The sequence below is a fragment of the Eptatretus burgeri genome, chromosome 10, assembly GCF_056783735.1.
Source record: "Eptatretus burgeri isolate ZD-2024b chromosome 10, Ebu_testis_v1, whole genome shotgun sequence".
NCBI classification, from domain to species: domain Eukaryota; kingdom Metazoa; phylum Chordata; class Myxini; order Myxiniformes; family Myxinidae; genus Eptatretus; species Eptatretus burgeri.
Genome location: NC_140970.1, coordinates 51,319,698 through 51,334,697, shown reverse-complemented (window position 1 = coordinate 51,334,697; position 15,000 = coordinate 51,319,698). Strand labels below are relative to the sequence as shown.

The window sequence follows — 15,000 nt, the reverse complement described above, 5'->3', positions numbered from 1 at the left end:
TATAAGCTTTGTTATGTATCCAGTGATCCGTTGCTATGATGATCAGGCATTTGATTGGGTGGGGGGGGGGGGGTGGTGGACTTTATCATAAAGAAATCGTTGCGGCATTGTGCCGCCACACTGTGCCGGTTGACTAGTCATGCGTATTCATTGTTGTCGCTTCCCTGTGGCTCCGCCTACCGAGAGCCAAGATATGCCGCCGCCACACTGTGCCGGTTGACTAGTCATGCGTATTCATTGTTGTCGCTTCCCTGTGGCTCCGGCTACCGAGAGCCAAGATATGCCGCCGCCACACTGTGCCGGTTGACTAGTCATGCGTATTCATTGTTGTTGCTTCCCTGTGGCTCCGCCTACCGAGAGCCAAGATATGCCGCCGCCACACTGTGCCGGTTAACTAGTCATGCAAATTGATTGTTGTTGCTTCCCTGTGGCTTCGCCTACCGTGAGCCAGGAGACGCTGTGTTAAAAATGTCGCCTTGCCATGTGGTTTTTTTGCCCGCTGCGATGAAAAATGCTTTTTTTGTGCCAGACTGTGGCCAACAACAGTGTGAGTGATGCGTTTTGTTTATCGTTCAATACCAGAATTTTGTACTGTGACTATGTCGGCATGAAACGGTTCAATGCTCTCGTTTTACCGACGAACTTTGACAATTGTGTTACAACAACCTATAGGAAAGAACTTGCAACTTTGATGTGTAGACAAATGTAAAGCTCTGCGGTCTATTCTAGTGACTCTAATTTGTCATTATACCGTTACTCTGATCAGTGATTTTAATATACATCTTGTACATGTATAACGATCACCGTAATATCTGTGTCAACTTACTATAACATTTTATTTTTGTTTTTGTTACAGCGATTACCACAATTCATACCATTCGTCAAGAATAAAGAACTCTAAGCCTCAGCATGGTTGTTAGACGTTACGTTCATTGGCGGATGGGGGTTAGCTGTATGCTATCCGGTCCAGACCGGAGAGGCAGAACAGGCATGGTTGAGCATGCCAAAAAACATGATGGCTTCAGACCCCAGTGAGGTAACCCAGGATACGCCTCAAGACCCTTTAGAGAGCGAGGTGGCAGAGTATGCGCCCGATGAAGGGTACAACTAAATAAGGCCATTAGTTATCATCAAAAGGGGTGTTTTAATTAACCCGAACCACCCAATATTCACTCATGCACTTCCTTGGAGTTCTCCTATAGTCTGTTCCCACTATCACGATGCGTGGCATGATTGAAATCGTGGTCTTAATCGTGGTCTTAATCGTGGACTAATCGTGGTGATCCTGTCAGATCTTATCAGATCTTGAGGTCAGTCGTGGCAATCGTGTGAATCGTAGAAAATTTTTGAACGGTTCAAAATTTTCGTATGATCAACACGATCAAATGTCAATCGGGATCATCATATCAGATCGTATTGCATCGTAACAAAGCGTGACAGATCACATGTAATCGTGGTGATCGGAATCGACTCTGTAAAATGTTCTCAACTCTGTAAAAGTTCAAGAAACAATAAAGTGCATGGTCAGTCGGGCTGTATATATTCCCGTCGGGGTCCAGTTGTAGCTCAAATCGTGATCACCTTCGATCATGATCGTGAAAGACATCGCGACCACAATCGTATCCTATCCTAACGGAGCGCATCGGTTCTTGATGAACGTATCGGAATGTATCTGCACGTACTAGATCGTCCCAATTCGGCAATCCCGATCGTGATGATCGTGTCAGATCGAGACCCAATCGTGGGCTCGATCGAAACAATCCTATCGGAATGTATGTGATCGTATCTGAACGGAAGATCAGAGCGTGACAGATCGTGACACCTGAAATTGACAAATCGTGAACAGATCGCATCCGAGCGCAACAAATCGTATCAGAACGTATCGACTCGCATCACCTCGTATCCAAACCTGAAATTTCAGAGAAATTCCATGATCAGCTACGAATGGCCAATGGTGGCGTTCGTAACGGATCGCACGACAGTGGGAACCTAGTTTTAGTGGGGCAGATAACAGCAATTTTTGAGAGGAATCGTGCAAATGATGTTACAAGCATCAAATTTGGCACATTTGTTCTCCAGGGGATTCTGATGAAATCTGCCTGATTGGCCATTTGAAAATCCAAATTTTGAAAAATTTGAAAAAAAAAAAAAAACTTCAAATAAGTCAAGATCACGAATCAATGTTGGATGCTGGCTGAGATTGGTGAATGTTTCAGAAACATCATCAAAAACGTTCCAAGTCTGCCATGCAGTTTTCTTCTCTTTGCCGCGGAAGGCAGACACAACGTCACATCCAGTGAACGCATGGAAGTATGGGATCCCTCGAGCTTTCTCAGGCCCTATTGCAGAAACTACCTCATGGACTGGAATCCATCGTGCCTTGGCTCCTTGGCTAAAGGCAATCCCCATGTTCTCAAGACCTAGTTCCTGGAAGGATAGCAGTACAGATATTGCTATGACTAGTACGTCCGTGTCATTAGCCTTGATGATAATGGACTTGCTACCATCCGTCGTTGCATCCCTGGCGTGTACAAATATTCGAGTGTCAGCTTCTTCATGACAACATGGAGACGCAGCATCCAGTGACTTCTTTGTGTTGCTTATGGCATCTTCTCCTTTTGTGACAATGACTGTGCTTGTCGTCTGTGCTTCACACATCTTTTCCGCAAGGAAGTGAAACAGCTCAGTCTTGTTGCTGTCATCTCGAAGAAAGCTTCTCCAGTTACTTGGGGTCTTACTGGTTCCTGTCACTCTTCTTCTGATTCCTTGCCCCCTTTTCGACCTTGCCTCGGACTTCAGACTTGACTTCTTGTACACATCAAACACTACGCCCACCCTCTCGTACCTGGCACCATAGGATTCCACCTTTGGGATAATGTCTTCTTTCGCATAGTCATCAAATATCTTTGAAGTGCGTGGAGGTAGGGCATTGATAAGTGCTGAGCCGTCAATGATGACTGCATCTCCCCTTGGTTCTCTTTCTGGGATGTTCACTTGTGCTTCAAGAATTTTAGCCAGCTGTGACTTCAAATTTTTTTGAATATTTTTTTTTTTCTTTTCAAAATTTGGATTTTCAAATGGCCAATCGGGCAGATTTGATCAGAAAGCCCTGCAGAACAGAAATGCCAAATTTGATGCTTGTATCATAATTTGCACGATTTTTCTCCTTTCTACTACACTATCTCTTGGTATGCATGCAAAGTTTCAGGCTGCTAAGGTTTAATGGTTTTGGAGTTATGGAGGACATGAACCAACACCACACCACACCACACACTGACATTTATTAATATCGATCATTGGTTACCAATTTGTGGTCCCCGAGTAAACTGCAGGTCGTCCGTAAGTTACTCCTCCCCTAAAAAAAGTTATCTTTCAGGTTGTAAATGTTTACTCGATAAAAGCAGGGTCGTTTAATTTACCTCCTCGACGTCCGCTATCTTTTTGTTCATATTTTCTTTCCAGTACTATCCTGTATTTGCTCGCTTTTGATGCAGTTCAAAGTGGAGCATTCAAAGCAGTTATTTTAACCGAAAATGATACAAATATTAACTTTCCATTTGTGTTCAACAATGGACATATATTACTGCTCGCGACAGTGTTACGTCACATCCCGTACACTGTGCAATCATTTTCTACGTTCGTATTGCATCCCATGTAACTTGTCTTTGGATTCCCTGAATTTATTTTAGAATATATAATCACGACTGGTTCGACTCGGTGAGCAGTGAGCACAGTGCGTTGCAAAATGGAGGGATTTCTTGTACGAGCAAGTGGTAGCAGGGACCAGCCCGGGTCTACGACTGGAATCGAGGAATCTCATCAGCCATCTTCAAAGAAAAGAAAGCCTTAGTGTTGGAAATATAATCCAGAATATTTAGCATTGGGATTTACATTTACTACATCCGAGGATGAGCCAACGCCTCAGGGCATTATTTGTCAGGAGGTATTGTCAAGGCGCTTAAACCCACAATTTCACCGCCATTTATCTACAGAGCTTTCGGAATGTGAAAGAAGGCACTCGAGTTGTGGTGTCATTTATTCGACAAACGAAAACTGCACTCCTCAGCGAAATCACGAAAGATGCTTTCAAATCACTATTGAGTCAAGTTTTCAATGCGTAAAATGACAAAGTCCAAAGAACCCATGCATTTGGGGAAGATCTTGTGATGCCCTGTGTGAGGGATGTGTGTAAATGTTTATTTAGCTCTGAAGCAGTAAAAAAAAAACATGCCTCCATTATAATTTCAAATAATCCAGTTTGTCGGTGCATCCAAGACATGTCACTCTAATTATAGAAGAGTAACTTTTTCAACGTCTTCGAGGAAAGAGATTTGCCATTCAACTCTGAATCTACAGACGTTGCTGGTTTAGCTAAATTACTGGTTTACGTGCGATATCCTTGGGAAGGTGAGATTGTTGAAGGTTTCTTTTTCTGTGAACTTCTGGAAACTCGGACTGCTGGTGAAGAAATCTTCAAAGCTATTGATTCCTACATGTGGGCACATTGTTTAAAGTGGTCAGATTGTATTGGGATATGCACCGACGGTGCACGTTCAAATGACGTGAGTGCAAAAAGGTGTATTCAGCTTGTAAAACAAGGTGCCCCCAGCAGTATGAGTAACCCACTGCATTGTGCACAGAGAAGCCTTAGCAGCTCGACATTTGGAACCAGAACTATACACTGTTCTGACAAATACAGTGAAAACAGTAAACTTTGGAAAAGCAAGGGCACTTCATTCTTGTCTTTTTGCTGCATGATGCAATGAGATGGGAGCTGATCACATCCAACTGTTGCTGCACACCGAGATCCGCTGGCTATCACGCAGCCGAGTCTTGCAACGAGTATTTGAGCTGCACAAGAAACTGGAGGAATTTTTGACAAACGCAAGTTACAGCCTTGGAAGCAAATTCAAAGACCAACTTTTTCTTGCTGAACTTGCATATTTAGCTGATATATTTAACCTTCTGAATGATCTCAACCTTTCACTGCAAGGCAAATATATGAACATTTCGATGCTTAGCGATAAAGTGATGGGATTCAGAAAGAAATTTGGTGTGTGGCGAACTCTCTTGGAAAATGGATTTACTGGAATGTTTCCGTTTGCTCACACAATTTCTCAGTAATTCTGAGATTGGATTGCCCAGCATCAAAGCAATTTTGATTGCTCACCTTATTATTGCCTTGGATATTCAATTTGAGACTTACTTCAGAGACATTTCAGATGACATGTGGCCAGTGGATTGGTGCACAGTTCTCCGAAGATGTCCTTTCAAACACAAACCTTAGCTGCTGAGCTCAAGATTAGCTGGTGGATTTGTCATGTGATGGCAATCTGAAGGTAAAATTCAGAGCAATCTCTCATGGCCTTTTGGCTCTCCACTAAAAAGGACTCTGAAGAACTGTCAGGTGAAGCAATAAAAATATTGCTTCCATTTGCAACAATCTATGTTTGTTTTTAAGGCTGTTAAGCAAGAGAATCCAGTTTCACAAAGTACAGATCTCAGCTCTCGGCAGAACATGACATGCATGGCTGCTTATTCACAATTTCTCCTCGCATTGATGAACTGATAGGGGAGATCCAAGCCCAGGACTCTCATTAATTTGGTTGTTATATTCATACTTTACTCTCTCCATGGACTTGTATCATTTAAAATGTGTAACAATGATGCTGCAATAATTCGGTTTTGTGCTGTTATCATTTTAAAGCACTAATTTGAACACATTTAGAAGGGTCTGCTTTTTGACAGACTCCACACAAATGCTCGTGTGAGACATCATAGTCTGGTACATGCGCTTAAAAATGAGTTTCAAAATGTTGTGAAAAAAGGAGGTAAGTGGTCTGTAGGAAAAATATAGACACCAAGGTGGTCCATGTATTGAAAATAGATGGGAATTTTTGGTATAGATGATCAAAATATGAACTGATTCGATTACGGGTTTTAGAGGTCAAAGGTAGGAGGTTCCATTAAGTAAAAATTCTCTTACCGCGCTCACTTGTGAATCCGTGATGGGATTTTAACCAAACTTGGTATAAGTACATATTATGTTGCAAAGATGAACTGATTGGATTTGGGCATCAAGAGGTCAAAGGTCAGAAGTCATGCCAGGTAAAAAAAAAATGTGATTCTTGGAGAACAGCTGAAGGGATTTAAATCCAACGAGGTACAAGTATGTATAATAATGTGGGCGTTGGCATATCTGTCGACATCGCGATGTTGAAGAGTGCCCTTCTTTTTTTATGATGTAGACCAGCATTTCTCAACCTTTTTACCCTTGTGGAACCCTTGAAATAGTTTTCATGTCTCAGGGAACCCCTGCATAAAAATTATTATATACCATTATTAATATCTAGCTCTTTTATAATTTTATCGTAGTTCACGTGGTAAATATAATATATTTTTTTCGGATACCTCATTTAAAGAAAAAATGACCCCCTTTTTATCAAATTTATTGCCAATGAAAAAAAAAACATACTGCTCGTTTGAGACGTCACACCGAGGTTTTAAGTCACAAAATTTTTTTTGTTTGAAAACGTCATTTTTTAAAGTGTTTGTCAACCCCGAGTCTGTTTGACAATTAAAAAACACATGTCATGTAACTTGATCAACAAAACTTAAAGAAATAAAGCTGAAGCAATAAAGGTAAACAGAAGAACGAACCAAGAGGAGCGAGACAGACAGAGACAGACAGACACACTTACAGACAGACACCGCGCTCGGAAGCACAGAGAAGATAGATGGACACCGTGCATGCATCCCGTACTTGAGTCAGTCACTCAATGATACACGAATCCGCCGCGTACAGGACGTCCACTAACCAGTGAGGGCGGTTTCAAACTGGCGCTATATAGACATCGTTAAATACATTCCCTATGGTTGTTATAATTGTAAATAATATAAGAGGTTGAAGCCTCTATTATAATAACCATGGAGTTTCCAACAATATGCCGTACGTGTATAGTAAAATTACGAATATTAAATCAAACAAAAAGTACTCAAAAACACATTGGCCTATTTATTACTGTTTCTCACGGAACCCCTAGCGACCTCTTGCGGAACCCCGGTTGAGAAACACTGATGTAGACCATTAAAATTGAATGCTGGTGAGATTTTTTTTTTTTTTTAATTTAATTTTATTAAAATACAAATGCATCTTGATCATAGGTTCAAACTTGTCGGGCACTGGAATGGAAGCTTTGTGATTTGAAATGTGGGTTTGTCGGAGCTGTGTATTTATTTATCTCTGGCATTTTTAGAGGGAGAAGCACTGGCATCAATGGAGGCATCAGTGCGTAGCCTCATGGCAGGTCCTGTGGGGCCGCTGCGTCTTGAGGTGGATCCTGATGCTCCGATGGAAACGGAGGAGGCTGTCACTGGTGCTGGGAAGAGCAACAAATCCAAGGTGTCAGCGACCATGCCAGCTCACATCAAGCAGATCAAGCCCTTGCTCTCTGGTATGTGTGTGTACTCTTGTGTGGTTAATGTCACTGTTACTTTGCCATCAATTAGTGTGCCCTGAATCCCAACTTTGTGATTCCTTGAAGTTGAGTATTCTCCTCTTTCCTTGGAATCATTGCAAGACAATATGCTGTCGGTTTTACGATCTTGGCTGGATCGTGTATTCTTGCCATTTCATGCTTTGTGTGGCATTTATAATGCAGTCACTGTTGTAACTTTGTTTGCTTATTAAATCGAGATCTGTCATACAAATGGTTACATAAAAAGTGCATGCGCACGTATTCATACTTGCTTGGCTTTGTGCATGCATGACTCTCTGCCTATATGCTTGTGTTTACAATATTTAAGTCTTTGTTTGTCTACCTTTGCATTCTACTGTATATTTTACAGCTTCTTCAAAACTGGGTCGTGCACTTGCTGAACTTTTTGGTCTACTTGTCAAGCTGTGTGTTGGTTCACCAGTCCGTCGGCGAAGTCACCACCCTGCCACCAGCACGGCAGCACCTTCACCTGCAGCACGAGCCACTGCAACCGCACTCTCCCGCTTGCTTGCTCGGGGGCTCTCATGGACTCCACCACCTTATACACCAACTCCTCGGTTTCGGTGTGTGTGTGTGTGTGTAAAACCTTGGGATCTTTTAACGTTCACCAGCTTAAGCAAGCATATTGGACACATCTTTGTCCATCTGAGGGATGGTGCACTGTGATGCAACGTCCTTCCTGTGTCCCTATGAAGCACCAAACAGACTCTGCTGTTTGCTCTCCAATTGAGAATCAAACCCAGATGCGATTGCTCGAACGGTAGTACACCATTTTGTGTTGTATTGTGTTTGGAGCAATCGGATTAATTTCTTCTTTCGTGCTTATAATTTGGAACCAAAATCTCAGAACGTTACAAAGAAAGAATGGGAAGAAAACTTAAGAAAAAGCAACTGGTAAAACCTGAGATTGATTTTAGGATAGATTTTGATGCAATAATCTGAGGCTGTTTGAATTTTAGTGTTCACAAGATGACCCATGAACCCGTTGGGTTCCCGTTGTGACAGCGGTTGATGAAAAAAAAAAAGAAAAAAAAAATCATTTCAAGAAAAAAAAATAGCTCCAGCGAACTATACCGCTGAGGTTGTTTGCATTGATCAAATTCTCCCGAAGAGTACTTGACTGAATCGGGAATTGATTTTTTAATAATTTTTTTCGTTGCCCGATTTGAATGAAACTCGATATTGCACACCGCACGCAAATGGTAAGGTGGCTCTAAAATTTTTGCGCTATCATGTACTGTTTTGGCTGTATTTCGGGAACATACATACATACATACATACATACATACATACATACATACATACGAGATGACTCGTGAACCCGTTGGGTTCCCGTTGTGATAGCGGTTGATGAAAAAAAAAAAAATAAAAAAATCATTTCAAGAAAAAAAAAAAGATAGCTCCAGCAAACTATACCGCTGAGGTTGTTTGCATTGATCAAATTCTCCTGAATACTTGACTGAATCGGGAATTGATTTTTTAAATATTTTTTTTCGTTGCTTGATTTTAATGAAACTTGATACTGCACACCGCAGGCAAATGGTGAGTAAGGTGGCTCTAAGCATTTTGCGCTATCGTGTACCGTTTTGGCTGTATTTCAGGAACATACATGCATACATACATGATGAGAGTTTTAATAATACACTCGCAAAGTACCCGCCCATGGGCGGGTACAGTTATCTGTTGAATGGCGTTGGTCCCGTCTCGATCGGATGAAATTGAGAAATTGACGTTATCCGGTGACCTTGACCCCGTGACCTTTGACCTTGACCTTGATCCCCTAATGTCTGTTCCCAAGGATCACATATGCCAAGTTTCATCTCATTCTATCCAACGGTTTGGCCGTCTATAAAGGACAAAAAAAACATGAAAAATTGACGTTTTCGTCCATCTATGACGTCATAACTCTAAAACCGGAAGTCGGAAGTGAATGTCGTCAACCAACTGTCATTTAATTTTGATTATCTGTCGAATGGCATTGGTCCCGTCTCAATCGGATGAAATTGAGAAATTGAAGTTACCCGGTGACCTTGACCCCGTGACCTTTGACCTTGAACTTGACCCCCCCCCCATGTCCGTTCCCATGTCCCAAGGATCACTCATACCAAGTTTCATCTCATTCCATCCAACGGTTCCGCCGCCTATAAAGGACAGACAAACAAACAAACAAACACGCATGCATACAAACATATTCTATTTTTTTTAGTATTGTAGATAGATGTTGTTCTTTAGTTGAACATATTTGAAGTATGTGTGGACCACATTCTGGGGTTGGATCTTTGTTTTGAAAATTTCTGGAGAGCAAATGATCGGTGTTTTGGTTTTTGCAGCAATGAGTTTAAGAAAGTTCATGGACATTCAAATAGGAATTGCAGAGACGGTTATTTTTTTGTCAGGATAAACAATTTTTTTTTTAATTTTTTTTTGAATCATAGAGAAAGTTTGAGAGTCGACTGAGAAATTCAAATGTATGGACGGACCTACCATCGAACTCGTGAAAACTAGAATGGTTCTCGTTCAACAGCAAACTCGGATATACATAATTTGCAAATTTGACAACTTCTTGTAAAGTCTTGATACTTTTTGTGAAATACTCACAGGCCTTAGCTTTCCTAAGACATTATCAATCGATTCCAATACTGTGCTTTTTTATGGGAACAATTTACCCTATAAGCTCCTGGGCAGGCAGTTCAGTGTAGTCAATTGCTCACCGAAAGGATGCACCGAAAAATGATAGCACCCATGTAGGATTATTTTGAATAGTCGCAATACCGAGAATTATCAACCATATAATTTGGTGGTCGTGTATCTTAGCACATTGTACGTAGCTCTCTGGCAGTTGTGGGCTTGTCTGGTAGCGTCATTTTCTGCCAGGATGCATGTGGTGTCTTCTTGCAGCAATAATTGACTAAATACAGGAGATATTGGTTCTGGTGAATCCCTTTGAGAAAAGTTGGAGATCTTTCTTCGAAACGTTCTGAAAGACTTGCGAGGACAAAATTATTGGCAGTCAAAAGATCTGAAGCATTTTTGAAGCCTCTTGCACTCTGTTCGTACATCATTGTCGCCAGACGTTTTCAGGCGTGCACGTGAAAAGGCATTTTCTGGCCCTCCTGGTACAAGGTGAGGGTGCTGAGGGGAGTGGAGCGGCGATTTCCTCCCGTGCCCACCCACTCCAGCGTCCCAGGCCTGGACTACATCTTCACCAACAGACAAGAATGTATTATCCTGTAAAGCTGCAGCATATCATCCCTGGTATAGAGATGGAGTTGGTTGAAAGGCAGTTTTAACCTTGTTTAAATGTTCATTCATCACAGAGAACAAAACTATGTTGTTGCAGGAGTTTTCAATCAAGGTATTGTATACAATGCTTTTGCAGGTGAATTTCTGCAATGGATCACGCCTGTCTTGAAGGTTCGGTGATTCGTAAGTGACCTGTTTGTTCATTGTAGTAAAAAACATACAAACAACAAATTCTTGTTTGCAACATTATTTTGAGAGAAGGCAAATCAACATGAAACCAGGTAGTGCTTGCCAGTTTTCAGGAATCACATATGAAATCGAACAAGTTGACCAAAGATATTTGTATGTTCATGGTTTTGATCCAGAATATTTGCAAGTCTCCTCGAATTATTAATTCTTCAGGATTATTAGTGGAGAAAATTCACTTGATTGAGATCATTTCTTGCAGTTGTAGTGAATGTTAATTGGGTTATTTGGTGTCATTGGCTGAAATAAGCCTGGCAAGATGGCTTCATTTCAATGGAAGTACACAAGCCATTTTGCTGTTGCGGCTGGTTTCAAATTTTGGCCCAGCTATAAACTGTCATCCTGGTGTTTTGCATTTATGGAAAGACATCGATATGTGTGCCGTCCCTTTGGAAGGACATGAAACTGTCCCGTCCACTCGCATTAGTTGGTGGATGTTAAAGATTCCACGGTGTCCTTCGTGAAGAGTGGGCGAGTCGGCACCCCGGTCTTGAACCTTGGCGAGATGGAACGTATTTTTTCAGATTGAAAATATCCACCAATTGGGCACTTAAAAAAAGAAAAGAAAAATAAGTTAATGATGGAGGTCATCAACTGAAAAATTAAAATCCTCACAATCAGCATCTTTCCAGGATGGGCAAGTAAAGTTGAACTAAAACCTGAGAAATCGTGAAGAAATCATTATTATATTAATACGCTAAGCCATATTTTCTGGACGTATCGCCTCCGAAACTGCAAGATGGATTGTCGCCACTTTCGGCATGCGGGTGCTCTGTGGTCTAATGTACAGCATAGGCGATGTGAGATCGTGCCAGACGGACAGGTTTGGGAATTTTTGGCGATTTTCTAATTTTTACATTTGTTTGCATAGCGACGTGTGATGTCACCGCTGAGAGGCGTAATGACGTCATGACCTCATCAGTCATTCCCTGACGTCATTACGTCTGTCGTCAACAGACCGTCACCGCTGAGAGGCATAATGCCACTCCTAGAAAATGGAATCTGCAATGCAAAAAACCCTCTTGTGCACATGTGGACTACCTGAGAAGGTGCATTTGACACAAAAAATGGAACAAGAAACATTGTATATTAAGAAATTCTATAAATTACATTATGAACACTGGATATATTGACGTCCTAACGAACCCTCACTTTAGAAACTTCGCGTGTAGCGTGGGTTTGGCTATTGCCTGTTTAAATGCTCTGGAAATGATTGTGTATCATTTGGATGAACATTAAAATCTTTTTTTTTTTTTAATGGGACAACACTTGCTTTGAACAAGTGGCCAATTCCATGTTACATGTGTGACACTTCAGACTCGATTTTTCAGGAATAAACTTGAAAATTTTGGGTTGTTGAAGTACCACACCTATCGTGAACAATTTTGAATTCATTTTAATTCTTACTGATTACTCTCCATTTTAATGTTGGAAAATTAGAGCTGTCTGCCAATAATTTTATGAGCCATTGCATTTTACTGCATTACTTGTGTTACAATCAGACTATGAGCCTGTCGAGGCTCGAATGAGAGCAAACACACAACACAGCAAGCGGGGTCATGAGACGAGGGGTGGGAGAGGGAGGACAAAACAGTGGGGGAACAGAGATATTAGGAGATCTGTGGAAGGGAGAGCGATGGGGTGGGGAACACGTGGTATACAAGATGGACACTAAAGAAACTTCAGGGACTTTCAGGAAGGAAAGCGGGTAATTTGAAGGAGGTGGGTTTGGGTTGGATTCATGGGGGTAGAAAAGATCGAGGTTTTGGTTGGGGGGAAGATAAGAGGTGGTGGTGAACTGCTGTTCTAAATCTTGGAGGGAAGAATGGGATTGAAGAGAGTGTAGGAGTTTATTCCAAAGGAGGAATGAAAGCATGAAGGTGAGCAGTGATTCATGATTTTGGTAGTTTTACCAGAAGGGGGTTGCTGGCGGATCTTGAGTGCCCTGTGGAAATATGGGGGATTATATTGCAGACAGAGCGTGGGGGGGGGGGGGTGAGACCGGAGAGGAGACAGGAAGACTACTGACCTGCCTGCGGTGAGACACTGAGAGGCTCAAAGACTCGGCCTCATCGCGCGACATAGCAATGATCCTAAATTAAATGCCTTGGTTTCCACAGCGTGAAGCTGAGAAAGGTGGGGGCAGGAGCACCAGCCCAGAGGGGAGAGCAGTTCTCCATCAGGCCGCGGGCGAAAGCTTTGTACATGGTCAGGAGCTCAGTTGGGCCGAGGAAGGACTTTGCACGACCGACGATTCCCAGTCACCGACTGGCTTTGGAGGCCAGGTTGGAAATGTGGCTTTTCCAGGAAAGATCATGGCACATAGTGAGACCCAGAAGCTTAAATGAAAGGACTTCTTGAAGAGGATTGTTGAGAAAGTAGATGGGGGGGGGGGGGGTTCTAAAATGATCCTTTTGGCAAGACAAAGTGAGAGTGAGATTTGTCAGGATTGAAAGACATATTCCACGTGTTGGACCAGTTTGTGATTTTATCCAGATCGGCAGAGAGCGAAGTAGCTGCAGCTTGCTGGTGTGAGGGATGACAGATGGTACGACAGAGGGTGGAGTCATCAACAAAGAGAGAGACGATTTTTCCAGTCTCAGAGAGATCATTGACGAAAACCAGAAAAAAGAACAGGGCCAAAAATGCTGCCTTGAGGAACTCCAGCCTGGACAGGAAGAGGGGATGAGAGAACTCTATTTTGGGCCACACATTGGCTGCGATGTGAGAGGAATTTTGCGAGCCTTGGAAAGTGGAGATTACCTTGGCATTTGCTGTGTTGGCATGATTTACACCAATTGTAATTCAATCGGGTTCCTTCGGGACGACTGGGTCTGGGAATTTACGTTCGTACAGGACGTGATTAAGAGGCATATCATCTTCACGGACTGATTGATGGCTTCACTGCCTCACCGACCATGCTTTTTCTTTTTATATATGGTATGTGGATGTAAATTGAGCTTTGTAGAAGAAATAAAAGTGTCTTCCATTCCAATATGAACAATTATTATTATTACTTTTTTTTGTATGCTGGGATGAGTTTGCTTCTTGGTCATGGATGTTAGTTAACTCTGGCTTTAAAAAAAACAAAAAACAATTGGAATCATAGGTGAAGTTGTGTAATCTGATTCCAAGTTTAAGTTGCCTCCATTATTCGGTTAGAGTAAAATGTTTTGTTTTTTAACAGCATTAATCCACCCAGTTCGATTTATATTTCCAAATTGTAAGCAGAAGCATTTTGTTTTGCTGGGGTTTTTTTTTTCTTGCCAAATTTGGACACTTGTATATTTTCAAGACTATTCAACTGATGAACTTGACTTCACAACATTGTTCCATGTCATCCATTAGATGTGGTCTTTTTTATTATTAAACTTTTTTTTGTTGCCTTTACTGAGTGTGGCTCATGGAAGAGCAAGGAACCTCATGGTTGAAAGGCTTGGTGGTAATTTTCTTTCTTCATAAACGCTGAACCGATTAATAATGAATTTTCAGAAACCTTATCAACAAATGGGGTGGCTCAAGTTTGTGAAGTAGAAGTTGCTTCGTGAAACAAACATGGCCCTGTGAGTTTGTGTCTGCATTTTATCGTTTACCATGCTGAAAAATGTTTGTTTTGTTTTTTTCTCCCCAAAGTTATCTTCCATTGTTGGAAATGGCAGGTAGGTGGAAATATGCAAAAGTAGCAAAATAAAGGTTTATGGAATTGAGCTGAAATGCACATGTTGATCGGCAATTAAGTACCGAGCTGTATGTATAAGAGTTACTTTTTGATTGCTTGTGCCATTTGGTCGCTTGTCCGTCTTTGATTTGAGAAGTAAATTTTTTTTTTTTTCTTTTCATAAGTTCTTCAGTACCGTTAAAACAATTAGTCTGACATTTGGTGTCCAGCATTGATGGGCTGAGCACTTAAAATGCTGCGAAGTATCATTATCTCTGTATAAAAATCCAATTACCAGCACAGGCCAATCAACTGTAAATTGATGGATTTTGATTGAAGAAATTATTTAATGTA

At 41.5% G+C, this 15,000-nt stretch overlaps 1 protein-coding gene across 11 annotated transcripts in view; it reads left to right on the top strand.

Moving 5' to 3' along the window:
* HUWE1 (HECT, UBA and WWE domain containing E3 ubiquitin protein ligase 1) overlaps positions 1 to 15,000 on the top strand; it is a 428,879-nt gene that overhangs the window by 103,565 nt on the left and 310,314 nt on the right. For all 11 annotated transcript variants that reach the window (XM_085898286.1, XM_085898280.1, XM_085898284.1 and 8 more), the window contains exons 28-29: positions 7,257 to 7,454; positions 7,849 to 8,062. In XM_085898286.1, coding sequence (XP_085754412.1) covers positions 7,257 to 7,454; positions 7,849 to 8,062 — 412 coding nt within the window. The remainder of the gene's footprint in view (positions 1 to 7,256; positions 7,455 to 7,848; positions 8,063 to 15,000) is intronic.